General features: G+C 43.3%; 1 protein-coding gene across 3 annotated transcripts in view; it reads right to left on the bottom strand.

The window, feature by feature from the left end:
- Positions 1-272: 272 nt before the first annotated feature.
- ALDH1A1 (aldehyde dehydrogenase 1 family member A1) overlaps positions 273-25,744 on the bottom strand; it is a 60,255-nt gene continuing 34,783 nt past the window's right edge. For all 3 annotated transcript variants that reach the window (XM_033163851.1, XM_033163853.1, XM_033163852.1), the window contains 11 exons: positions 24,314-24,454; positions 21,218-21,347; positions 20,223-20,284; positions 18,083-18,211; positions 14,058-14,171; positions 13,169-13,271; positions 12,794-12,978; positions 10,581-10,745; positions 6,186-6,343; positions 2,398-2,472; positions 273-907 (listed from right to left, as the gene is read on the bottom strand). In XM_033163851.1, the coding sequence (XP_033019742.1) occupies positions 835-907; positions 2,398-2,472; positions 6,186-6,343; positions 10,581-10,745; positions 12,794-12,978; positions 13,169-13,271; positions 14,058-14,171; positions 18,083-18,211; positions 20,223-20,284; positions 21,218-21,347; positions 24,314-24,454 (1,335 nt within the window). In that variant the 3' untranslated portion in view covers positions 273-834. The remainder of the gene's footprint in view (positions 908-2,397; positions 2,473-6,185; positions 6,344-10,580; positions 10,746-12,793; positions 12,979-13,168; positions 13,272-14,057; positions 14,172-18,082; positions 18,212-20,222; positions 20,285-21,217; positions 21,348-24,313; positions 24,455-25,744) is intronic.

Genomic DNA, 25,744 nt, shown 5'->3' with positions numbered 1-25,744 from the left:
ATAATGTTCTTAATGTTGTACACCACTCTGGGATCTTTGGATAAATGTATATAAATGGAATATATAAAATAAATTTGTAGATGGGGCAGTATAGGTACTGGTATGTCTTACTACCAACTGAATCAGTTTAAGCTTTTAAAACGCTGCATGTAAAAATTCCCAATGTCTTAATGACAAAGCATAACGTCTTATGGTGTGATGCCTTACATACCTCTGCCAAATAAGCCTCGTTGTGTTTGATGGGTAGTTTGTAATGGAGATAGACAACTGAATGAATAACAGTAGAAAAGGATAGATTTTAAAAGTTTACATCCAAAATGCCTCTGCACAGTAGTTATTATGAACAGAATCAAAGTTACAGCATGGCCCAGAAGATTGCTAATGATTTTTGCTCTTGATTACAAAGTCTCTATTAGATAGACATATTTAAATACTTTTGCCAAGCTCTTAACGAAGAAAGAGATGACAGCTTACGATTCTATAACAGCACACTAAAGCAAATTGTGTAAATATGATATGTTCACAATTTTATTTACCATAGCACTACAGATATATCCAAATATATTCAAATACGGTGGAAAGTTAAAATTGCTTTTTTCATCAAGATTCAAAGCTTGTTAATTAGATTCAGACATTAAGATTTCCCTTTCTTAGTTAAGCAGATTCAAGATTTTCTAAATGATTGTTAATTGCTAAACACATTTGTTTTTACAGATAGAAAGAAAACCCAAATTACATGAAAACATCTTCTACAAAATGTTCTGCCCTATAGCTGGCCTTGCAAGTCTGCTTAGCATCTGATGTGGTCAAGTCCTCCTGTTCCCTGCAGTGACATTATGAATTCTTCTGTGGAATCTTGATGGTGACTGTCTTGACTTCTGTGTACTCATGAAGGCCATATTCTCCACTTAAAGAGAGAGGGAGAGAGAGAGAGACCATCAGAATAGCAACCATATCTAACATATCTGTGATCTAGCATGTTCAATGTCCAAGAGCTGCAAATGTAATCTGACAGTGTATTTTGATCTATCAGATGTTACAGGAAGCTTGGATAGACAGAGATGTCAGTCTCTGTGACGGCCTTTTTATGATGACAGACAGAGTCTGGGAAGCTTTGGCTTGGCAACTGAGTGGCTAGGAGTGGAATCTGAATGCTAAGGTCAATGAGCTGCTTTTGAAAGTTAAACCATGTGCCTCCTTCAGCTTACATTGGTTGTTTGAGGGGGTTTCAAATGAGAACTTGGCAGTGTCAATTGGTTGACTGATAAGGGGGTATTCCAATCAAGTCTGATAGAAGGCATTTCCTGTTTATGGAAGTGAAAGGACCAACATTCTGGTACAATTTCTATTCATTTCCATGAAGCTTCAAGAGAGTCTGACAAAGGGCATATTTCTAGTGATTGTCTCCAAATTCTCTTAGACACAACAGGACCCGGGCACAGACTCTACAGAAATTATTGTCTTCCTCTGAGGCCTAATGCATGATCTGGGGTAGATAACATTTCAGCATAGAAATCAGCTTCTTCACCAAAAAAGGCTATTTGCTCACCAAGAAGGCACAGAGGATTGCATTCTGTATGGATCTGTGCTATCAAATACCATTTTATGATATCTTTAAAATGGAAGTTTCGGGTAGCTTCAGGCAATATTCTAGTGGCATTTGATTTTCTGCTAGAATGGACTGTTTTGTAAAACTGAAATGAATTGTACATTCACATTTTTTCATTTCAGTTTTACAAAACAGTCCATTTTAGCAGGAAAACAAATGCCACTAGAATATCCAACAGGGCAAACTTCTGGATAGAAAATGTAATTAGCAATGTTGAAGAATTGCAATGAAAACAGAAGCAAAAGCTGCTGATGTTCACTTATTCACCCCATGCTCAGCAAATACGGATCAGTCTTTGCTGTTGTTGTTTCTCAGTCCCAAATATATATATATTTGATTATGGTTCCCACCCCCATTTTAAATTGTGTTGAAATGAATAGTGTGGCAGTAATTGCATCATTCACTATGTTAAATTGATAAATAATTATGTAAATTACATTAAATAGTGAACAGTGAGATGAATAACTTGACATTTGGTGAAAAAGAAACCACAGCAAAACATACACAGCACAGATTATTTCCTTCCTATTTGTGACTGATATGGACAGCATATCATAGGATGAGTTAATACAACCCACAATTTCTACACAGCGATGTTCCTTTCCTGTCTTCCCTGACTGATTACTCATTCTTTATAAGCTAAAGCAGCGGAAATGCCAAGAGAGCAAAGACAGACTTCCTGGAAATAAGAATGTTGTAGTGATGACATTTTGTGATAAAATACAAACTTGCTCAGATAAAATCTCTGAAATCTGTATCTGAAACAAATCCCCACTGACTTTACTTACAGCTCTCGGCCATTTCCTGACATTTTGAATCCTCCAAAAGGAACCTGAGCAGCCACTGCACTATAGCAGTTCACCCTGAAGAAAAAGAGAAGATGGAACAACTTAGTCATGGGCAGGAATTCTGCTAGGTCGGGGGTCTGCAACCTGCGGCTCCGGAGCCGCATGCGGCTCTTTTACACCTTTGCCGCGGCTCTGGGGCTCTAGGGCGGATACGCCTGTCCACTTTTCCAGCTGGCCAGCGGCAGCGGCCGCCCTCCAGCTGGCCAGCGGCCCGCCCTCCGGAGGCTGAGGGCGCTGCTGCTGTGCTGCTCTGCTCATGCGTCGCGCCTCGTTTCTGCCAGCGCAGGCGCAGCAGCAGACAGCAGCAGTTTCCCTCCGGAGGTGTGGCTGCTGCTGCTGGTGTGGAGCTGCTGCTGGCCGCTGCGTCGAGGCGACGACGAGGTAGGCAGCTGCGGGCTGGGCCAGGGGCGGCGGGTGGTGGGCGAGGGTGAGGGGGGAAGCCCTCTTTTTAAAAATGGTCGAGGAAGCAGCGCCTGTTTCCCTGCCGCTGCCTCCTTCGCTCCTGGTTCCGTTCGCAGCCTCAGACCGCGCTCTCGCGGGCGCGCGTCTCTCTCCGTCCCGGAGCAAGGCTGGGACTCGCCCTTGCCCGGGACCCGTGTCTCAGGAGCCAATGGGTGCACGTGTCGCGAGGGGGCTTGGAGGTACCTAGGAGCCCGAGCACGCACAGCAGGGACGTGGCTGCTTAAAAAGGCTGCTTGGAGGAAAAGGCAGTTGTGCGTTCTTCCGCAGCAGCGCCGAGCGGAGCCGCTGCCGGACCTCACCAGGCAAGGTTAGTTGCGTCGCCCCCGCCTTCCAGGGCGCAAACTAGGCTGGCTGGGCAGAAACCGCCGTCGAGCTCTCTGCCTGCCGTGGGCGGGGGGCTTTGCAACCCCCCAACGAGTCCCTTGGGGTGGGGGACTGGGACTGGGGAGGGGGAGTCCTCTGCCGCTGCTTCCTCAGGTGTGTTGCTTAGGCTGCCGGGCGGAGCACGGGAGCGCAAGTTGGCCGCCTGCGCCGCGCCCTCCGGCTGTGGCCTCTCCAAAGTGGCCTCTCCAAACGTGCGGCGCAAAGAGCGGTGCCTTGGCTTTGCCCCGGTTTGGTTGGGCAGCCTGTGGCTGGAGGAGATCCGGGGGATTCCTCCTCGGCGGCTGAAAGAGGGGCTTGTTCTCCCGCGCTTTCTTTTCTCCCAGTTCTAGGTCACTCGACCCACAATAGCACTTCTTTAGTCTCCTTGCTGCACGCGCTCTGGCAACTTTTCAGGCTCCGGCTTGCGTAAAAACTGGGAAAGCTTTATCTCGCTTCCTTCCCCCCTCCCCCTCTCATTTCCTTCCCCCCTCCCCCTCCGATGCTGCTCTCCAACCACCTACCTGCTTGTCACGAGTTTCGACCCCCCCCCCACTCCTTGGAAGGGTTTCATTATTGGAGCTGAGCTTGTCCCCTGCTGAGGTAAATGACTTATTGCTCTACTTCGACCGGGGGGGGGGGTGTGGGCTGGTAAAGAAAACCAAACCTGCGTAACCTATGCAGAGGCAGAATTTACTAGGTGGGGGAGAAGCCCCTGTCGTGACTTCCAGGCGTTTAGAAGCACGGACAGCCCACCAAAAAGAAAACTTGTGAAAATGCTTCCTTCGCGAGGACAAGGAGTAATAGGGGTGGAGATGGGCCGAAAGTCCAAAGGAAATGATTTCTTGAAGGGGGGATGTACTACGGGAGGCAGAATAAAGGGCTGGTTCTCACAGAGACATGGGTAGGAGAATGACGCCCCAAAAGGTTGCAGTTTTTCCTCTGTCCTGAGTGTGTGTTAGGGGAGCCTTGACAAAGCACCTGTTGGCGTGGAAGAGAGGAGTCCTAACTTGGATCTGTGTTCATGTGCAAAATCTATCGCCATTGTCATTAAGGGGGCAGAGAACTCCCCTAAAAAGGTTTGAACACTATGAACTACTACAGCCACCTGCATACAAGTCAGCACAAACATCACAGGCTTCTCTGGTGCAATTCTGTGCTTTATTTAGCAAGAGAGGAGGTTGGAAGAGGTGAGCATAGCCTCTGGTCTGGAATATTAAGGGTAAAAGACACTAAGATTATTGTAAAAGCCAGCAGTCTTCAATTAGACATGGGACAAACATTTAACACAAGTGTGCAGTTGAGGACTCATTTTTTAAAAAAACAACAACAAATCAAATATTTGTATGCTGTTGCCACCCACCTTGGATCAGGCTGTGACCTGGTAGTGGTCCCCAGGGTGGATAAAAATGAATGATTTTAAAAAATAAAAAATAAAAAAAATGGATTTTTTTTATTTAAATCAGATTTTTTATTTAAATCAGATTTTTTAAATTTAAATCGGATTTTTTAAAATAAAATGCAGTGTTATATTTGTTTTAAATGTCGCAATGTTTTTGCGGCTCCCAGTTTCTTTTTTTTTCTTCGGAAACGGGTCCAAGTGGCTCTTTTCGTCTTAAAGGTTGCAGACCCCTGTGCTAGATCATAAGAGCTAGCTGAGTTTCTTTACAGAATCTTGCACTATGTGCATACTTTAAAAACCAGAAGAAACATGAATTTCTCTCATGTCACAAAAATACAAGTATGCTTTCAGAACTGCTGCAAGCTCTTCTGTAGGTCTGCTACCTAACAGTAGAAATTGTTGAATTATTCAACCCAATTCGTAGAAAATACAGAAATACAGTACTGTCTACATGTGTAGCAGCATATTGTTCAGCGATTAGTATGGATAGTGAGCTTTCAGACTTAAATCCCTGCTCTGATAAGGATTCCTTGGGTTGTTTGCAGTGTGTCAGCTTGAGCTGGTTCACCAGCTACACACTTTCCTGAGGAAGAATGGCCTTGTCACAATGATGCATGCCTTAGTCTACTACTCTAATGGGGATGCCTTTGAAAAATATTCAGAAAATGCAATGGTCTTAGTGATTCACCAGCTTAATTGGTTCTCAGGCAGTTCCTGCACCAAAATGAAAAAGTTGGTATTATCCTTTGAAGCGCTAAATGGTCTACCTCATCAAACCCCAAAGAACACCTGCTCCCATTTGTTCCTACCTGTGTGCTGAGATCTTCCTCAAAGGCCCAACCTCATGTGCTCCCACCATTTGCAGCATGGCAGAGGGTGGTGTGAGTTAGCAGTAGCCCAGAAGCTGTAGAATTGCATCCCTTGAGAAATGTTTTTCCAAAATTGTGCCTAACTCATGATGCCATCTAATGGGCAGGGTTGTATTTTGTGTTGGCCGCACATGCCCGTTATTGGAGCAGGATCCGTCAGCTGATAAGCAGAGGTTAAACCTTGCTCAGTTTCACAGGAGTCCATGCAAACTCCTTCTTGATTCAGAGAGGCATTTACACAGAAACTGCTGCTAAAACTAAGCCGTTTGCCTGGAATCTCTTGCTAAAATGAAGGAAATAGCCAGCTTTGGGACCTCAAAGCACCTTGCATCTGAAGTCATTGGGATGTCAGATGATTGACAGGTGGGTGGCGTGTGATGCCAATCCTGATAAGGATATGACCCCTGAAGCAAAAAAGATTCCTTGTTAAAACTACATTGTCTAAAGATGTGGGAAGAGGTAACAGACTTAATAGGTTCATGTCTCAAAGATGCTATTCAGGTTTGAGGTTACACAGCTTTTCTCTCTCTTCAGGTACTCTGTGTGCCTTCAGATCACAAATACCCATTAAATCATGCCGTAAGTCTTCTATGTAAGGTTAATTTGGCTAAAATAGCAACACCAAGGGTACTTACCAGACTGTTCCAGCCTGAAGAGCAGCTGCAAATGTCAGAGCTTTGTTAATGTCTTTGGTAAACACTCCAGCTGCTAGACCATAATGAGTATTGTTTGCTCTTTTTATAACTTCATCAACAGTCTTGAACTTCATGATTTGCTGAACTGGCCCAAAAATCTGTTTGAAATCAAAAGAAGCAACAAACAATTAGCATGGCAAAAATCAATAGATACTTTCTTGCAAAGTATACTTTCCCTTTTACATAGGTCTTAAGGTATTATTCTCATTAGTGATCAAATCAGTGCTCTTTGACATAGTGGTTACTTTATAAATTTAGACCCACATTTTCCCTATGAAACTATCAACCTGCCTGCTCCTTCCCTATCACATTAATCTTCATAACTCCATGAAATGGAACACAGAGATTATGTATAGCCTGCTTCATGGAGATTTCAGATTCAAATAAATGTAGGATCTCCTATTATAGCCATTGCCTTCAGAGGAGAACAAGAAAGATGGTCAGCAGTTTGGAAAACAAGTCCTCCAAAGAAATATTGAATATTGGGCTGCGTATGTTTAACCCAGAGAAGAGAGAGAAGACTAAGAGAGGAAATGATAGCATTCTTCAAACACCCAAAGGTCTGTCACACAGAGGAAGTTTAAGATTGGTTCTCTGCTGCTTGAGGATGCAGGTCGAGATGATTTCCTGTATAATTCTGTCTACCCAGAACGATTGAATTCAGTGGGGCTGACTCCCAGGTAATTGGGGTTTGGATTGTAGCCTTAGGGCTCGTCCATTCAGAAGCGAAATGTGGATTTGCTGATGTAGGATGTAAAACCACAAAGCACCTGCCCCATCACAATGACAACACTGGACTTTCCCTTCATTAAGCATGGGCTTTTTCAATCCTTAGAAAGTGTAAAATAGCCAAGGTTGAAAACACACGTGTACATTTAAACAGGGGAAGGTCCGGGAGGACTTCGTGAAGATGCCCCTAGATTAAAGGGGAGACAGGCAAATACACTATTAGTAAGATTAAGCTAACAGTGAAAACAGGTTGAAAATGAAACCAATTGCCTTGTTTGTGCATGTGTGTTTTCCTTTGCTGGAGATTTTCAAGCTGGGGCCAGACAGCCATCTGTTGGGGGGTGCTCCAGCTGTCAGTTTCCTGCATTGCAGGGGATTGGACTAGATGACTTTCAGGATCCTTTCCAATTCTACAATTCTGTGAAATAACCTACAATGCTCTCTCTGATGCTATGATTCACACAGTGGAGAAAGAAACCTGCAAACCTGAAACCTCTTTCACAATGCCTGCATATAAAAGGGTGGGGTGGGGGTGGGAAAGGAATAGTTGAACCAGGGATGGAGGAATTCTATTTATACTTTATGTCACTTTCACACATTCTCACACTCTAATATGTCTGCTCCATTTCTTCATTAGCCTGGGTCATATTTGGGAGGGGGGAACACCTCAAATTTATACTTGGATTTTAAAGTATCTTGTCTAAATACATCCTTGTGATGAGTGTGCAAGTAAATTGTTATTAAACTTATTGTGGTATGCTTCTATTTAAAAATTAAGAACACATTTGTGTTTTCATCTCATAAATGTTTATTGGACATTTGCTTATCTACAAGTTGCTGCATAAGTAAGAAAACAAAGTTTAAAAAATCTTTTTATTCCTTTTGTTTGAACTATTGTTACAAGAACACATTTCCACTAGACTCACCTTTTTATATAAATATTGAACCATTTGTGACCCTCATTATTTTCATCCTGATTAAAAAAGTAGAATATTTTTGTTTCTAGAGTTTGTGTGGAGAGAAATTCCCACATGAACTTTTTGTTTATTCACTGAATTCAAGAAATGGCAGCTTCTTTCCTAAATCAGAATGTAAATCTGGGTCAAACCTTTCCTGGGAAAGATGTCAGTGTAGTGCAAACCAACTTCCCACTCAGCCACAGAAGTGATATTGGGCCTGCCACTATCAGCCTAAACTAGGATTGCCATATTTCAAGAACTAAAAATCTGGATACAAAAGTTGCCACCCACAAAAGGCAAAGAGTTATACTCAAACACACACTTCCTGGTTATGTTGGCAAAAACCTGGACATTTTGCAGATTATTTGAACCCCCCCCCCCCGCCCCGCACCCCTTCCCTAAACTATCTCACAGAATTGTTATGAGGATAAAATGGGCAGGGGGAGAACCAAGTTTGCTGACCGGAGTTATTTGGGTGAAGGGTGGCTAGAAATAAACACACACATGCAAACAGAGAGAGAGAGCAGCCACAAAGATCACAAGGCATCCTCAATATCTCTGGAGATTATATTTCTGGTTTTCACAGCTGAGGGCACTAGAGACAGGCAACTGCTTTTAAAGAAAGGTGATAGTCTGGAAGAAAGTTCACTTCTCACACTTTCTATTGTCGCACTCTGATCTCTGGTCAACCAGGTTTTGAAGTCCTTAACAATACAAAACATACAAAGCTTGTTTAGCAGAGGTAACACTGGGGTCCGTGCACACATTATGGGCAATTCTTCTTCTTATGCATAAGGTAGTTGAGCTTATGCATCAACTACCTTTGATGCATAAGTTCTTCAGGTTAAGACGCTTTCTGGTCTGGTTCGTTTGTAAGGTGCTTACTATGACTTCCAAAATAGTTTTATAAACTGCCACATTTATCAATGTCTTTGGTAAAGACAATACAGCTGGAAACCACCAACCAGGCACTCCCAGGATGTTTGGGACTACAACTCCTATCAGCTTCAGTGTTGGCTGGAGCAGATAGGAATTAAAGTCCAACTACCCAGAGGGTGCCAGGCTGGCGAAGGTTGTGTTAAACCATGCCTCATCCTTCTCTGCTCCCAGACCCTCTGCATAAAACCTTTAGTTGCACAGAAGCTGAAACCACAGGACAATCCCGTGCAAGTTTACTCAGAAGTGAGTCCGACTGTGCTCATCTGGTGCTTAGTACTAGTACTGCAGGATTGCAGTCATGCAGCAGCATCCTATACTCAGTAAAACGTGCTGAGCTCGTGACATGCAAATACTGGCTGGCATTGAAGTAAGTTGTACTCAGAGACAACTCTTCAAAATGAATGAATGTGACCATGTTAGGCCCATTAATTTCAGTGGGTCTGCTCTGAGTAAAATTTAGCTGAATGCCAGCTACTCGCTTTAATTTTATTTCAGTTGTTACAACAATATATAAGAGCCAACAAAGTCATTTCCATATATTGCCAGAATATATTTAAGCAATAAATGCCACTGTTTGTACAAATCAGTATTCAGTGCTCCAGGTCTAACTGTTTTTCTTTTCAAAAGCACAAATCCACAACCAACTTAGAATTTGCTTGCAGGGAAAATTAGGAGGATGGCCTCACCAGGATTGTCAAGCCCCGACTTGCCTTTCCTTGCTGCTTGATTTCAGTTTCCCTCTTTGTTTCAGGACATGAGTAGCTAGTCACATATAGCCACTGGTGGCCCCATATTTGGATGTGCCTTCTCCATCACCTCAAAACATGCATTTTGCCAGTTCAATGAGACTCAGATGAGCATCACTATGGGGAATATGCATCCCGATATGTGTCAGCAATAGATGCAGGAGAAATAGTATGCCTGTGTCAGATCCATGGCTTTTTGCAGGGGGGCGGGGCTTGGCCAAGGCCATCTCAGTGGGGGCCCTCGTTTCAGAGGAGGCCACTTCTCCCCCTCCCTGCTGTGGCTGCTGCCAATTTGATTTTCTCTCCTTCTGAGCCTAATCTACATCAGATGCAGACCCTCCAAGTGTCCCTATTTTCCAGGGGTGTCCCTGATTTAGATTCGCAGTCCCAGTTTCTGATTTGATCCCAGAATGTCCCGCTTTTCCTTAGGACGTCCCTATTTTCATTGGAGAAATGTTGGAGGGTGTGACATCACCTCCCAGAGGGAAGGAATAAGAGATCTGGAGGCTATCGCTCTTTGTCATGGCTCCTCTGACCTCTTCCTTGCTGAGAAAGGGCAGGCTAATGGGCACTCCAGTAAGGAGCAGCAGCAGCAGGGACAGGAATCTCCAGAGACAAGGCGTGGACCTCTTTTTGTGGCATGTGCCTTGCCAGAGAATGCCAGGAGGAAGACTTTCACAACTGTAACTGCCCTTCAGCTTCTTTGGAAATCTGGATGTATTTGATGATTGCTGAAAACATCTGAAAGTATTAATTCCTGCTGACCTGTTCTATTTAGTTGACCCAAATTAACACACATAGCTGTAAATACATAGCTTTACGTAGCCTAGATTGGGGCTGGGTGGGAAAGCTAATGTGTGAAAACTAATCTTCTACATGCTTGATTTTCAAAAGGCACATCTTGCATGGCAATTGAAACATAAAATGTCGTCCAACATGCAGAATGTTCTGAATCAGCTTACCTCCTCTTTAGCAATGCGCATCTCATCTGTAACATTCGAGAAAACTGTAGGCTGGATGAAGTAGCCCTTGTCTCCCCAGGGGCCTCCTCCACATTCCAGTTTGGCTCCTTCTTTCTTCCCACTCTCAATTAGTGTGAGGATTCTATCGTACTGCTCCTTATCAATCTAAATAAGAAATATTGCACTGATAAGTCACTCTCCCAGATATTTCTTTGGCCTTAAGATTAACAAAGCAGAAACAAAAACTCTTTACCGGCAAGAGATGGGGCAACAAGTTGCCTCTGAGTGGCTGGATCCCTGCCACCTTTCCCCACAAAGTTCAGTAATTAGGACTTCAAGCACAAAAGAATTTTTCTTTTTTTAATCAGCACTGCCTATACAGTCTTGGCACTCCTGTGAGCCATGGACTTTCGTGAACTCTCTCTGCTCAGTTTTACATTCAAGTATTTAACTTCTCCCTTTGCCTTATCCAATTTCTGTTAAAAATATTTTTGGATGGCATTCTCAAACCAATGACTTTGCATAAATGAATTCAGAACTGATTTCAAGACTGCAATTACATGCAGTAGTTAGCAAAAGCTAGTCAGTAAAACAGTTTCATAAGCCAATTAGAGAGGAAACCCTACTGCTTTATTTGTACTAGATCTTCATTTCCGGCATTTTCTGCACCAAAGGAAAAGTAGGAGAATTATGGACTTGGGATTTTCAGTGCAGAGTCTTAGATCCATGACATCCCACATGAGGGTTATAGAAGATCTCCGGGCGTAGGGCGGTATATAAGTACAGTAAATATGGTAATAATAAAAGAGGATGTTTCCAAATGTAGGGGTTGAGTTTGGGCTGTGTTTCACAACACCTAAGAACTGGTTCCAATGTCATGGCTATGAGATGGAGATGGATGGAAACCTGTGAAGTGTGTCAGGCGTCCCATGAGGCTAGTGCAGAATGCTGATGACCAAGATTGTGGGGGGAGTCTTTGCAACCCTTCTTGTGACTGGATACCTTCATGAGAATGCAAACACAATATTGTACTTATAGTTGGCAGCAGGAGCAGCCACCCACTTCTGCCCCCACCCCAGTGTTGCACCCCTGTTTCTGCAACACCACCAGACTTTGTGTGTTGAGTGTAGATGTTTGTAAAGGGAACATGTCACATGAGTAGTTGCTCATGCTTAGGGGCTCCATGTGATTTTGAACTGTGTACAAATGCAAAAGGTTTTCTTGCCAGAAAGCACATTGAACATTCAGCTGTAGGCTGGAGACAATGATGATGGGACTCTGCTCCTTCAGATAACACATGTGAACAGGGCTAACATTTGCACTATATTTACAGCAGTTTCACATCCTATAGATTCAGATGAGATAGGCCAAGGTTTTTGTACATTAACACTTCCTGCTGCTCAAATCCTCAAAGTCATATTGCCCACTTAAGCATTTGAATGCGGACTAAATACAGTTTATGAAATTTAGTCCCACTCTCCAAAGACCTGTGAAAGTTTCTTAATAAATATTTTCATGTTAGTCTGAACCTCCTAGTTTCACCACAAGCAGTAGGCTAGGATTATTTGTATTAAATATGTCTGTTTTGTAGGAAGAGGGCTGTCCACCCATGAGCAAAATCAGAGTCTAAATGCATTTTAAGATAAAAGCCCATATGTCTAATAAACAAGGCAAGCCTCATTCCTAATGACATATGCCAAAGTATTTGAACCTGTTTGCCAAAGTGTCATACATCAGGGTGATGTTCAGGGCCCTCCCTCCAGGGTTGGGGTGAGGAATCTGACTGGAGGGCATGGCAGAATTGTTGGTTAAAAAGGAGGTTGAAATCAGTTCCTTAAAGGCAGCCTGGGCAGGTGTGCAGAGGAAAACAGGGAGAGGAAGCTTGCCTCAACCAGAAATTAAGAGAGTCAGGGAATGGTTAAAGTGGGAGTCAAGAGAGTTGCACACAGCTTTGATTTGATGCACAAAGTTTGTAGACAAGAAAGATAACTTACATAGGGCCAGAAAAGGGCAGGAGCCAATGCAGTGAAGAAGGGTAGCAAAGATCCTATAGAACTACTTTGGCTCAGAAGGGTTTGTGGTTTTCTACAGACTTGCAGTGGCATAAGAAGAAATATTCCATGCCATCTCCCAGAATGTCTGCATTTTTAATCCACCTGTGGTTGACAACACTGACCCAGGTGATAACCCTGACACAAAACACTGTTCCTTACCTGAGGACCTTGATTTACTCCAGGAGCCAGTGGGTTTCCAAGTACATTTTTCTTAGCCCTCTCAACACTCTTACGTACAAACTCGTCATATATTGGCTCTTCCACAAAAATCCTAGATCCAGCTATGCAGCATTGTCCCTGATGGTAAAACAAGCCAATGTGTGCAAATTCCACAGCACTGTCCACTGCGAAGAGAGAGACACAGAAGAGGCCAACATTGAGCATCTCAGTCAATACTGCAAATCAAAAAGAGCCGTCCTTGCAACGTAATCTAACAATCTGGTTTTTCACTTGCTTAGACATTAAAAAGCTTTGCAACACAGTGGAAGGGGACAGCTTTGAAGACAAGAAATCCAAGAAAAGCATGTCACTCACAATCAGCATCTGCAAATATGATATTGGGACTTTTCCCGCCAAGTTCCAAAGTGACTCTTTTCAGGTTGCTCTTCCCAGCAGCTTCTTTGATCATCTTGCCAACCTGAAAGAGAAGACACAACTTGAAACTGTTGTGTGTAACACTGTATTTGGACCGTGGTCATTGCTTTGCAAGAGGTTCAGGCTGACCTCTCTTGTCAATTTGATAGTGGAAAATTGACCACCAGCTCAGTGGTTGGACACATGTGGTGCATGCAAAATGCACCTCTACTTAAAAATACAGTTAACTGTGATACGCAGAGTGGAGAACTTTTCTCTGCCTAGGAGATGCTGCTAGTCAGGCAATACTGGGCCCAATGGACAAACAGCCTGACCTGGAACATTTTTGTCAAATACCCCACACAGTGAGAAATATCTTGGTCCCCCTCCACACTATTCTTCATTAAAATCAGTCCTTTCTAAAATACGAGGCATGCTCACAATGAGGGAGATAAGCTACCTATTTTTGTAGAATGCAACTTTCTGTATAAAAAAGAGAGATGAAATAAAAATAAAAATGTGTATTTTTACTTTTACACTGAAATTTGAGTGGGGAAACAAAAGACTAAGCCAAAATTTAAACTTCACCCTCTCCTCAGCTTTGGAGAATCAATTTTATATCCAAAAATTCTTTTGCTTGAAGGGATATTCCTACAATTCAAACACTATGTAGATGTGTTTGAGGTGGAGTATAACAACCAACAAATCATTTCAGTGACACTGTTTAGGAAGCTCACAGGCAAAAAAGGTTAACATAATTACACAACTTGGCACTAAATCACTTGTCAGAGTCTGTGTGGGTGGGTTGAGGACTTTTGTGGTTCATTTAATCACAGGGTTAGGTAAATACCTCAGTAGAGCCGGTGAAGGCCACTTTATCTATGTCCATGTGACTGGAAATGGCTGCACCAGCCGTGGGTCCATACCCTGGCACAATATTCACTACTCCAGGTGGAAATCCTGCCTGAATATCAGAGGGGAAAGAACACAGTTGTACCTCTCAGCCATACAGTTATTGCACCTGTGTTATTTACGATATTTCATCCCATCCTTTCTCAAAGAAAGAGTGCATGCTCCTCTCTCCCCCCAACCCCCAACCTTCACAAAAACTTGTGGTAAAATACATGCAACACTATTGTGGTGAGTGAAAAGCTAATACATGCAGAAGAAGCCACCTTCCTTCCAAAGGCAGCCCGAGAAGAACCTCTGTCCTTGCTACAGCTAAGATGGCCAACTAATTAGAGCTTCTAGGCTTGTTGTGTTATACCAACAAAAGCAGTTGAAGTTCATTCTTGAGATGCAGTACCTTTTCTTACTGGAAGGCTAATAGCTCTCTTTTGCAACACAACACTGTGGGGTGGGGACTGGGGCAAAGTCAAATACAGTCATATCTCGGGTTACGAATGCTGTGGGTTGCACGTTTTCAGGTTGCGGACCGCGCTGAACCCGAACGTATCGGAATGGGTTACTTCCGGGTTTCAGCACTCGCACATGTGCAGAAGCACAAAATGATGTCACGCATATGTGTAGAAGCACCAAATCGCGTCACACGTGCGTGCAGATGTGGCGCTTCAGGCTGCGAATGTGCCTCCCACACGGATCACGTTCACAACCCTAAGTGTCCCAGTAAAGATCCATATATAGGAACCACAAGGGCTGGCTATTATTACCTGCATTTGCATCACTGGGAAGGAGAGGTCACCTCGGAAGCAACCATTTCCTGCCCACCAGATTTCCTGTTTTAACTGAAGTTACAACCTGTGGGTGCTTTGAGGGGCAGAGCCATGCCAAAGTGGCTTCTGTGCTGCTGCAATTAATTTTAGCAAATGCATAGTTTAAACCCTGTCTTAAGGATATCTGGTGCTGTGGCGCGAAGATCCCTCCCCCCCCCTGTTTCCCATGCAAGAGGGCCAGGTGCAACGGGCAGCCGGAGGGCACGGTGGGTAGCCGGAGGGTGCGGCACGGCAGGCAGGGACACTACCAGCTGTGCTCTGCCTCAGCCTCTGCCTGCTTGGCCGAAGCGGCGCTGCCAACCAGGGAGCCCTGGCTGCTGCGCCGACGGGAGGCTCACCGACAGCTTCCCCGCGATGGCGTCCGCAGCTCGATAAGAGGTGGGCGAGAGTGGTGCTGCCGGCGCGGCTGGAGGGCGGCTCCTCTGGTGGCAGGAAGGAGGCTCTTGGTGCAGTGTGGCATGGCGGAGGCGCCTTCCGGGCCGTGGCACCCTGGCGCCTTGTGCCAGTAGCCTCCATGGCTAAGATGCCCCTGGCATTGGGCTTGAAAGAGTCTCTGTTGTGAATGTCAGTCAAAGAACAGGGAATGCGCAGAAAAAATATTTGACGGATTGCCTTATAAAGCAACCTGTCACCTTCTCAGCATATAGTCTGTGATTAATAGGGCATATTTATTTTAAAATTTGTGGCTTTTTTCTGGCATAGAACATGCCACTAGTACCTGATAATGGGTACCATAATGGGTCTAATTACAGGTGGAGATGAATCAGCGTACAGGGGGAAGGTTCAAAAAGTATCCACAAGTCTTACATACACACACCAACAGCCAACATAAGCACAGCTGCATACTGTATAAGGATTTTGTTCACTTGCTTCTTGGGGAGTTGACCATGAATGGGCTGGGGACTTAGAAAGTACAATAAGCTTTGAAGGGGGCTCAAGTTCAAAGGTAGTTGGTGAACCTTTTGGTAGCATCAAGTCAGAACTTTTCTGGAACTTTCCAGATCATGGATCATTGACTCACAAACAAGTTAAACTGGAGGCACTCAATATTATTCCACAGGTTTAGTTTAAACCCTGGGACTGTGCGTAAGGATCTGAAGCCTAGACCACTAATCCAAGACTGGCATTAGAAAATAACTAGAACCATGATCTCAGACTCTGTCCTATCAGCAGCCAGTGAGCTAAGAGGATAGAAAACACACTCCTGGCCTCTCTTCCTTTCCATGGTTATTCCATTTTGGTGGCTGCAAAACTAAACCTATTCAGCTGGAAGAAAATTCTCTACTACAGAATCATTTCCTTTCCCCCTCCCCTTCATCTTGCCACCCTGGAATGCTGCATTGTTTATGTATATGTTCATGTTTCATTCAGCGGAAGGGCTCCATCTGTTTAAAAATCTGTTAATATCCATAACATGATCGACACCCTTCATATTAGAATGTTGGTCTTTAAGGATTCATTTATTGACAATCTATGACTTTTGAGCAGACTCTCATTGCTTTATGAAAAGTAGAGAAGAGAAATGCTAGTGAATACCAAAAAATAAAATAAATGTGAATTCCATATGGTGATTTTCAGTGTGAGTCACCCGTCGCAGGCAGACTTGCCTACTTGTTGACCCATAACCATTTAATTGCAAGTGGTATTTCACTGTTTGCTCACTTTTGCTGAGTCACTGTTGCCGTGACAAGAACAAGATCTGCTGAATCACTGTTGTTAGTTCTGTGGTTGGTTACTGTACTGTTAATGATTAGCAACACTTGCCAGGACCACAATTGTCTTCAGTTTATTTTCCTTTTGTACAAAAAAGGGACAGGGAAAAGATTTTAGCTGCAAACCTAACCTCACTTATGTAGGAGTAAGCTCCATTGATTTCAACAGGACTTGCCTCTGAGTAAGCATGGTAAAGACAACAACCTTAGCCTTAGCTCCTCCAGTTACCTCTCCATGCTGTGCTAGGAGTATTCTTAGCTTATTTTTCTGCTCAGGAACCACATAAGATTATTCTTCACTCCAGGTTGCATAGCAAATACAATTGTGCCGAATGATCCAATATCATGCTTAAAAATGATTATACCTGTTACTTTCATACACCAGTCCTATGTTTTCTAGAAACTTAGGGCTTATCCACACTTCCTCTTGTTTCACTGATTTCCCGCAGGGAAAACTGCTCCTTAGTGCTCAATCGGAGCAAACGGCAATTCACGTTTTCTCCGGATTGACATTTGCTCCAATTTAGCACTAAAGAGCCTGTTTTCCCTTGGAGAGTTGCTGGGCAAGGGGGAAACTTCTCTGATCTGTGCCTAGGAGGCACGGTCCAAGTGGAAAACTGCTCAGATGTGTGCTTTCCAGGCATGGGAGAAGATGAGTCCTTAATGCAGCCTGATTTCTACATGCAGCAGAATGGAGTGGAAGAGTGTGCCAAGGTTAGAAGGTGGGCTGTCGCACTTTGGATTGCAGGTGGCATATCCAATTGTTCAATGCTTCTGCACTAAAACGAAAACGAATACTTTCCTGCAAGAAGAAAACCAGCAGATCTATGTATGCCTACATTACCATCTCATATGGCTGCATTGGTACATGTAGCCTACATCCTACTGATCTGAAGGAGAGTTGCTTCTAAGCAAATACATTTGGCATTACAGCCCTATAAGGTGTGTATTTATCCTGGGCACACCAAACATGATGCTTGTCAGTTTTGTGCTGGGAAGGGTAAATATTTCAGTCACAAAGTTAAATTAATATATCAAATTACAGACAAGAGTTTTGTTACTCAGACACTTGCATGAAAAACCATCTCCCCCGCCCCCACCATCCAGACCAACACTTTGCTTTTCTGAGCTCTTGTTTGCTTTTGCTTCCAGAAGGCCCTGACGATTGCCAAGATGTTCAGTTTGCTAAGCTGCTAATGATTTGTTTTCTGAGCAATTTAGCCTGGAAAGCTATGTGAGGCTTCATGCCCTTGACTTGCTCCAGTGGTTTGCAGCGCATTACAATTCCCCAAGACAAGGTTAGACATGCTGCGAGCTGCAGTGACACAAAGCTGAACAGCCCTCACTGTTCAGAAGCACTGCAAAGGTAAGGGCTCACTCACATTCACATTTGGGAACATGCACACGGCAGCTTTGCTATGGCAACTCACCTCTTTAATTAAAGACCCCATGTGAAGAGCTGTTAGTGGAGTTTGCTCTGCCGGCTTGACCACCACGGTGTTTCCGCAACAAAGAGCAGGGGCAATCTTCCAGATAAACATAACCAGTGGGAAGTTCCACTGAAAAGGCAGCACAAGAACAGATGACCAACAAATCACAGCAACACATTCTCCTATCTTTCATATTCTCTTCACACCCTTTTTGCTACCTAATGCTCTGTGGGTCTTGTGCATTTTCAGATTCAATAAGTGCTGAAAGTCAATATTGGCTTGAGGATTTGGTTAAAGTGATGCAAATGAGCCCAAGTGGACCCTTTGGCTTTTCAGTGTGCTGGCTTGGGGCTTATCTCATGGACTGACCCTGATGACAAAACCACTGCGGCCTGTGAGATCTGCACAGAAGGCTCCCCGTGAGGCAGTAGCCTAGGATGACGCTGTCTTTGTTTCCCTGAGAACACCTCCTGGGCTTTGGTTATGACATCTGCTAAGCAGACCCACCCTTCCAGTTCATGGAAGATAAACTCATTCTTTCCAAACCCTGAAACAACTTCTGAACTGGAAGTGTGTTAATTGAACTAATTGAATCAGCTCCCTCCCTGATTCCCTTTGTTAAATGGACCTCTTGCAGGAACTGAAGGAGGACATTGCAGATTGCTTTGATCACCACAACACCATAGCTCCTTTTGGGGTCTCAATCATATTACAACACAGTTGGCTGCTGAGCTGCAATCAGTGTGTAAGGCCTTTATGATTGCAAGCATCTAACCAGAGAGGGCAGCATCTAGGATGTGACAATGACACATGCACTCTGCTCATCAACACATGGAAAACTTAGATAACATCCACACCATGGCTCCTCCCCTCCAAAAAATGGTGGGAAGTACTGTTTGTTAAGATTGCCAGAATTTTATCTCTGTGAAGGGAACTACAGTTCCCAGAATGCTTTGGGTTTCTGGTGATAAACTGCAGTTCTCAAGCGCAGACCTTCTTGTTTGCAATTTGGCTGATGTCCACAGTTTTCAGACTGATTGCTCACAAAACATTAAGGCATGTTAAATGATTTCTATTTTACCCTCCATCATTCTGAAATCTGGCAGTTTTCAGAAGGAGCAACCATTCTTTGAAATTTAATCAAATTCGGCTCCCCACAAAAAAAGTTAGAGAAGGATTATTTTTTGGAGAAAGCATATTTTAGAGCACAAAAGCCCCTGGACCTATTTGTTAGCAATTTAGTAGGCAGGCTTTATCCACTCTGAAGGAGCTATCGAACCTGGAAATTCTATCCACATCTGCAGAATGGGGGGAAAGTTATGCTATTTTTAAAAGAATGTCTGTGAATGGAGATGGGGAGATGAAATGGATGCAAGCAGACGAGATGAATTGCACAGCCTACAAACCATCGTCAACTAAGGTGAGGTGCCAAATTGAGATAGGAACTGAATCTTGAGGTCAGTGTGTACCCCTACCCAAATACCCACAAATGTTACTTAAATAAAAGTTCAACATAATGCTACTTAAATAAAAGACACACGGTTGCTTCCAAAATGCCCTTCTGTGAATGGAAGGAGTCCTTCTGTTTGTAGACAGACATTTGATTTAGTAGAGGCCTCTATTAATGGAAGTAACAGTAGCTTTTTTGGCAATTCTTCCTCTCCACTATGCCCCTAAAATCTGCTCCAGAGGGTTGGGGACCTTCAAGAATGGCATGAAGGTGGTCTACTCTGCAGGGAGGAGGGGAAATAGACAATATCACTCCACCTTTTCCATTAGCAGAAGCCTCTGCTAGACAAAAAGTCTATCCACAAACAGAAAGACTTCTGCTTTTGCAAGGTCAACGTTGGATGCAACCCATTTCTACCATTACAGTGGTACCTCTGGTTACGTACTCAATTCGTTCCGGAGGTCCGTTCTTAACCTGAAACTGTTCTTAACCTGAAGCACCACTTTAGCTAATGGGGCCTCCTGCTGCCGCTGCGCCGCCAGAGCACGATTTCTGTTCTCATCCTGAAGCAAAGTTCTTAACCTGAAGCGTTATTTCTGGGTTAGCAGAGTCTGTAACCTGAAGCGTATGTAACCTGAAGTGTATGTAACCAACCTGAGGTACCACTGTATATCAATGGATCTAACTTACAGGAATAATTTGTCCACATACTCCAACAGGCTCATGTCTTGTAAATGTGAAATAGTTTCCATCTAAGTAAGATAAGAGCACACGAGTAAGATGCAAGCATAGCTAAGCAAAAGAAAATGTCTCACATTATTCAGCATTGTTCCATACTATTATAATATAATACTATCAAAAGAAAAGGTAAACATATCTAGATTCAATATTGACCAAACGCAGGAACTTGGAGGGCAGAATGAATGCTCCAATTCTATAAGCAATCATACAGAAGAGAGATCTTTCAGCTCTTGTATTTTGCCATAGCACAAGGCTGCAGAGTTCCCCCCCGCTTTGATAATTTTAACAACACAAACATAACAAATTTGCCATGGCAGGGAGTTAAAGATACTGCTCACAAGGAAAAAACAGATAGATGGGGAAAGGTAGAGAACATGGATACAGCCAAGCTGACCAATTGGCAGCTAGTCAGGAGGGCAGTGAGGCATTTAAATTAGCCCAGATGTCCAATTAACCAGCTGTAATATCTGAATCAAGTTGCATGGATGGAATCAGTGGTGACATTTCTTGTTAGCAGGACCACTGTGCAGCAGAAATCCTAATATAAGGATTATATACAAACATGATATAAGAATTGGCTACTCCTAAACATGACCTAGGGATGGAAGAAGGGTGATGACTAAGACCTGCTGACCTCTTTTTAAAAATTATTTCTATCAGGACTCTGTCATTTGCTGCAGCTGTAGGAACTTCACTAAAAAGGGTTATAGAACAAAGTAATACAAAATATGCCAGCAATGATTTTTTGGTGGTGGTGTTTTTGTTTTTTTTTAAAGAGGCAATATTGGCTGATAAAACTTTACCCAACACAGCTCTGCACTTATGTAACAGATTTTTAAGGTTACACTTTTCTCAGATGACACATTCATGTAGCTGAAAAATGTTACAGAACTTCTCATCCAAATCAGCTCTCTGCTCAGAAACTTTTTATCAGAATGACTCACCCATTGGGATGGTACGTCCTTGGATTTTGTCCGACCAGCCTGCACAGTAGCGCAAAGTGTTAATGCAGCCGCCTAAGTCCATTAAGTAGGAGGTGGGGAAAAGCTTGCCCCCATTAAGGCTCTCCATTGTCTAGAACAAAATATGTTGAGTTATAAATAAGTAAAACAATATGGTGGTCTATAACCATTGAGTGCTCTAAGCATTGTGCAGTGGGGGTTGGGGTGGGAACCAGTGACCTCCCATCATCCCTACCATGGGCCATGCTGGTTGGGGCTAATGGGAGCTGGAATCCAAGAACATCTAGAGGGCTACTGTTTGCAACTCTGGTTTATAGGCCTGGCATCTTGTTGAAACTAAGGTGGGCATTGAAGGTAGCACTGGTAGCATCGCCCTCCGTGTGGCCTGTAGACACTAATCTAGTGTATGCATCAAAGTCCTAATGTAGCACACTAACCTTACGTTAAAAATACAAATAAATTACACAGCAACTGGTTGTTGTATAAGGCATGGGCATGTCTTGCACAATAAGTGCTTGCAGAAAACTGAATCTTTAACTCATGACAGACCAGCTCTTGGCATCATCCACTGGGTTTCTTTTTTAAGTGGCTGATCCAGAATGGCTGCTTTGTGCATTGTGATCAAACACTGTAGGATGAAGTAAACATTAAAGCCTGCCAATCTTCCATTGCTCAATTCTGACAAAGGATGTTACCAGAAAGATTTCTAGAGTAAAATTTGCCTCTTCGTAGGACAAAAAAGGACTGCATGTTGAATGAAGTCCTAACCGAGTTGTTTATGACTTTACTTAGGCTGAACACTTAGGCTATTCAAATCCCATTGACTTCATTGAGATTTAATAGCTTAACGGTGCAGAGAATTTGCAGTCATAAACTTTTAATGTGCTCTCTTCCAAAAGGTTTACAGCAGCTGGGAAAAACAAGTATATCAAATACAGCATACAAAAAAACCAAAAACCACACACACATGCCACAGAAGAAGCCCTTGTTCATCTCTGTCCAAAAAGTATCTTTTGGCATTGAAAGATAGGTAATTTATAACCATTTATAAACCCAAATGTGGTTAGATGTTATTTTAGTTCTGTCCCCTTCCTCTGAGCCTCAATTTTCAGTCTGACCCTAGAAACATTCTGAATCAAAACATCACCTATTCACAATGGCTTGTCATTTTTGAACCCCTTGGGGGATATGCAGGATTATGAATCCAGTGGATCCAAAGCCATCATTACTCTGCCTATTTTGAAGCTTTGCCCCTAGTTCTTGCTGATAGGACAACCACTATTGGTAGCTTCCTGGCCTGCTAGGCTCAGTGGGGGAACCTATAGCATTTGAGCCAGGTGGAGGGCCAACATGGCCTTATCTTGACACCTCCAGCATCACAGATCAGCGGGCTTAGGAGAGTACTGTAAGGCTGTAATCCTATACACAATTACCCAGGAGTAAGTCCCATTAAACTTAATGGGGCATATTTCTGAGTAGACATGCGTAAAAATACACTGTAAGAGTAGGCAAACTACCCAAAAATATTGAAAGAATTTTAATGTGTAGTGTATGAAGTGCAGAACTAATTCCAAAACAAGAAGATGGGCCTGCTTGAAAGAATCATGATTAGTACGGTATGCCTTTATGGAAAAATAAATATATTTTAGCTTAAGAGTAGATTTGTTGTTCTTGGCTAAGGAAATAGTGGAAAAGAAATGATTAAACTCCTAAGGTTAGTTTCCACTGCCAGCAAATACATCCACTTTATCTGAGATAAGCGCATGAGTTTGTTCCATTTCTGCAATTTCCCCCTTCTTTGGGAGATGATAATCTCTTTCTCTCAGGTTACAGGGCCAAATAATTTTTTTCAATTATTATGTAGTATTTAGACAATAAATATATCAGTAGTGATTATTAGCATTAAATATAAGAGGTTAAAATTTTAAGAATGGAATTGAACATTCTATGTCTGATTATCAGACGCCAGAGAAGAGCAATCTGGGATGCTTTTGAGACATCTGGTGCTGCAATGCTGACACAGCACCACACTAATGAAGAACTCTGGAAGGATATAGCAAAACAAAGCAATTTTTGACATAGCAACCAGTGGCGGAGCTTCATGCTCCGGCACTGGGGGGCAGAGAGCAGATGGGGGCGGGGCTGGCACGCGTCCTGGGGGCAGTGCGCCCAGCACGCGGGGGGGGGGCAGCCGCGATGGCACCCTGCCGGGATTGCGCTGCCGAGGGTGGTGCGCTCCCCCCGCACTCCTCTTCCTCTGCCAGTGATAGCAACACTGGTATCAAACCAAAAATTAACATACTTAAATATTTGCCATAGTTTGAGATTTGTGGGGGAGGGAGGGGCTGCGGTTCTCCAGATGCTGTTGGACTAAAACTTCCATCAGCTCCAGGCAGTATGTTGGTAGTTGTAGACCATCTAGATGTTGCTCAACTACTATTTCCATCACCCCTAGTCATTGGCCACATTTGTTGAGGCTGATGGGAGTTGCAGTTCAGCAATGTCCAGAGGGCCCAAGGTTGTCCACACTTGTTGTAGACTGTAGTCAAACAACATTTGGAGAACCACAGTTCCCCACCCATGGTCTAGATGGGTATAGAAGTCAAGAGTCAGTTGGAAGCACATGGACTGATTTGGCAGTGGAGGAGATGTGTGTCTGCTCACCCATCACAACTTTTGCTTTCAAAGTGACTATATGTGCTCTAATTGACAGCTTTCTTATATTCTTCTTCTACAGCAGCAGTAGGGAGACATGACCTTAAAATGGCATTAGCCAACTTTGTCAGTTTTGCTAAATACAGAAAGGAAGACAGTAGTCTAAATCCAATGTCAAGCAGAACACAACAACAAGCTGTTGTTTCTGAGGATGGGATTGTTTGTGGTTAGATATTACTATGCCGTTTGATCAGCTGAGGTATCTTAGAATGAATGTTCATCCCCACCAACTTTCCCCGACTTTCTGAAACAGATTTTGGAGTTTGTCTTTCGCAACATTGAAGCAAATACTCGTTGTGTTCAGAATAATTCAATCTCCAAATACTTCAATTGCTTAAAATGTGGTCCATGTTTTAGACTTACAGCTAAGAGGAGACGATCCCTTTCAATTAAATCAGCTAGTTTGTTCAATAGCCTTCCTCTTTCTGAAGCATCCATGGTTCGCCAGCAGGACCCAAGTTCAAAAGCTTTTCTTGCTGCTTTAACAGCTTTGTCGACATCTGCCTATACAGAAAATCCATTTAAACACAGTAAGTACCAAGCAAATGATGCTCAATTTATTTTGACTGAACCATATCAGTAGTACATGGATTCTAGTGAAATCTGAGAAGTGCATCTCTAGCTTTACATATTCCACTGCCAGCGCAACCCTGGGAATACCACATCATTGTTGCTCCATCCTGCCTTCTCCTTCCTCCATAAACCATGGATGTAATATAGATGCTAAAAATTGTGACCCAGGGCTCACATGCAAACATTATTTGCTAGAGGTGTGTAGTAGCTCTGCCAAATAATGAGGCAGAGGATGCTTCCCCCTTCCCTCAGCCAATGTGATGCCAATAAACCCCCTGAGCTGGATCAGGGCCCCCACGAAGCCTTTTCTTTATCTCTGTGTTTCTCTAGGTCCACGAGCAAGAGGCGAGGCTGTGCTAAATGTTGCCTGCAGAACACTTAGGAATTCTGGGAGTTTTTGTCATTGCTGTGAGTAGCGGAGGATTTTTGTTCAAAGTTAAATGCTTGATTTAAGTTTTTAAAAAGTGTCCTGTGTTGATAGATTTTGAACAAACAAACTCCTGGAAAGGCATAACTATGAGTCCATTTGAGGGAGGGGGGCAACCGTGCCTCCTTATCCCCCATTTCTAGCAGCAGCAGCAGAATTTTCAATTCTTACCTACACACCTTCCTTTTTGCTGGTGGAGAGGGAGGTCCACACACAGCGTTCTATGACCCCTCGGCCAGAGGGAGTACATGATTGATCCCTATCACTGCAACCCTATACACACTTTCCTGGGAGTAAGTGCCATAAAACTCAGTGAGATTTGGTTCTGAGTAGACATGCATATATTAGACTGTAAATGTACTTTACTTCCCATGGACCATTTTTGAAATAGATGCAATCATGCTTTAAGGCATTTAGTCTTAGAGAGCGCAGCCTAAATGAACAATCTAATTGAAAGGATACTATTTCCCATTCCCATGTGTGTCTTTGATTTGTAATCCCCTTTTGATTTTCCAAGCTTTTTTTTTTAAAAGTAGTGCACAATTCTTTGTTAGCGCTATTGAACATCCAGATTAAAGACTTAAAATCTTTTGGCTCACTGCCTAAGTACTAAGCTCTGAAGTTTACAATTACTTGTATACCGGTAATTAGCTGATTTTTTTTAATAATTTGCTGGATTCAGGGCCTACTTAATTGTCAATCTACATTAGGATTTTTTTTGGGGGGGGGGGGAGAAAGCTCAAACAAATCAATAAATGGTTTGTAAACCTTTCTTTTTTAAAACCTTATGAGAG

The sequence above is a fragment of the Lacerta agilis genome, chromosome 11 (genome assembly GCF_009819535.1).
Source record: "Lacerta agilis isolate rLacAgi1 chromosome 11, rLacAgi1.pri, whole genome shotgun sequence".
NCBI classification, from domain to species: domain Eukaryota; kingdom Metazoa; phylum Chordata; class Lepidosauria; order Squamata; family Lacertidae; genus Lacerta; species Lacerta agilis.
The sequence above is the reverse complement of the archived record's forward strand: the minus strand, read 5'-3'. Positions and strand labels throughout refer to the sequence as shown.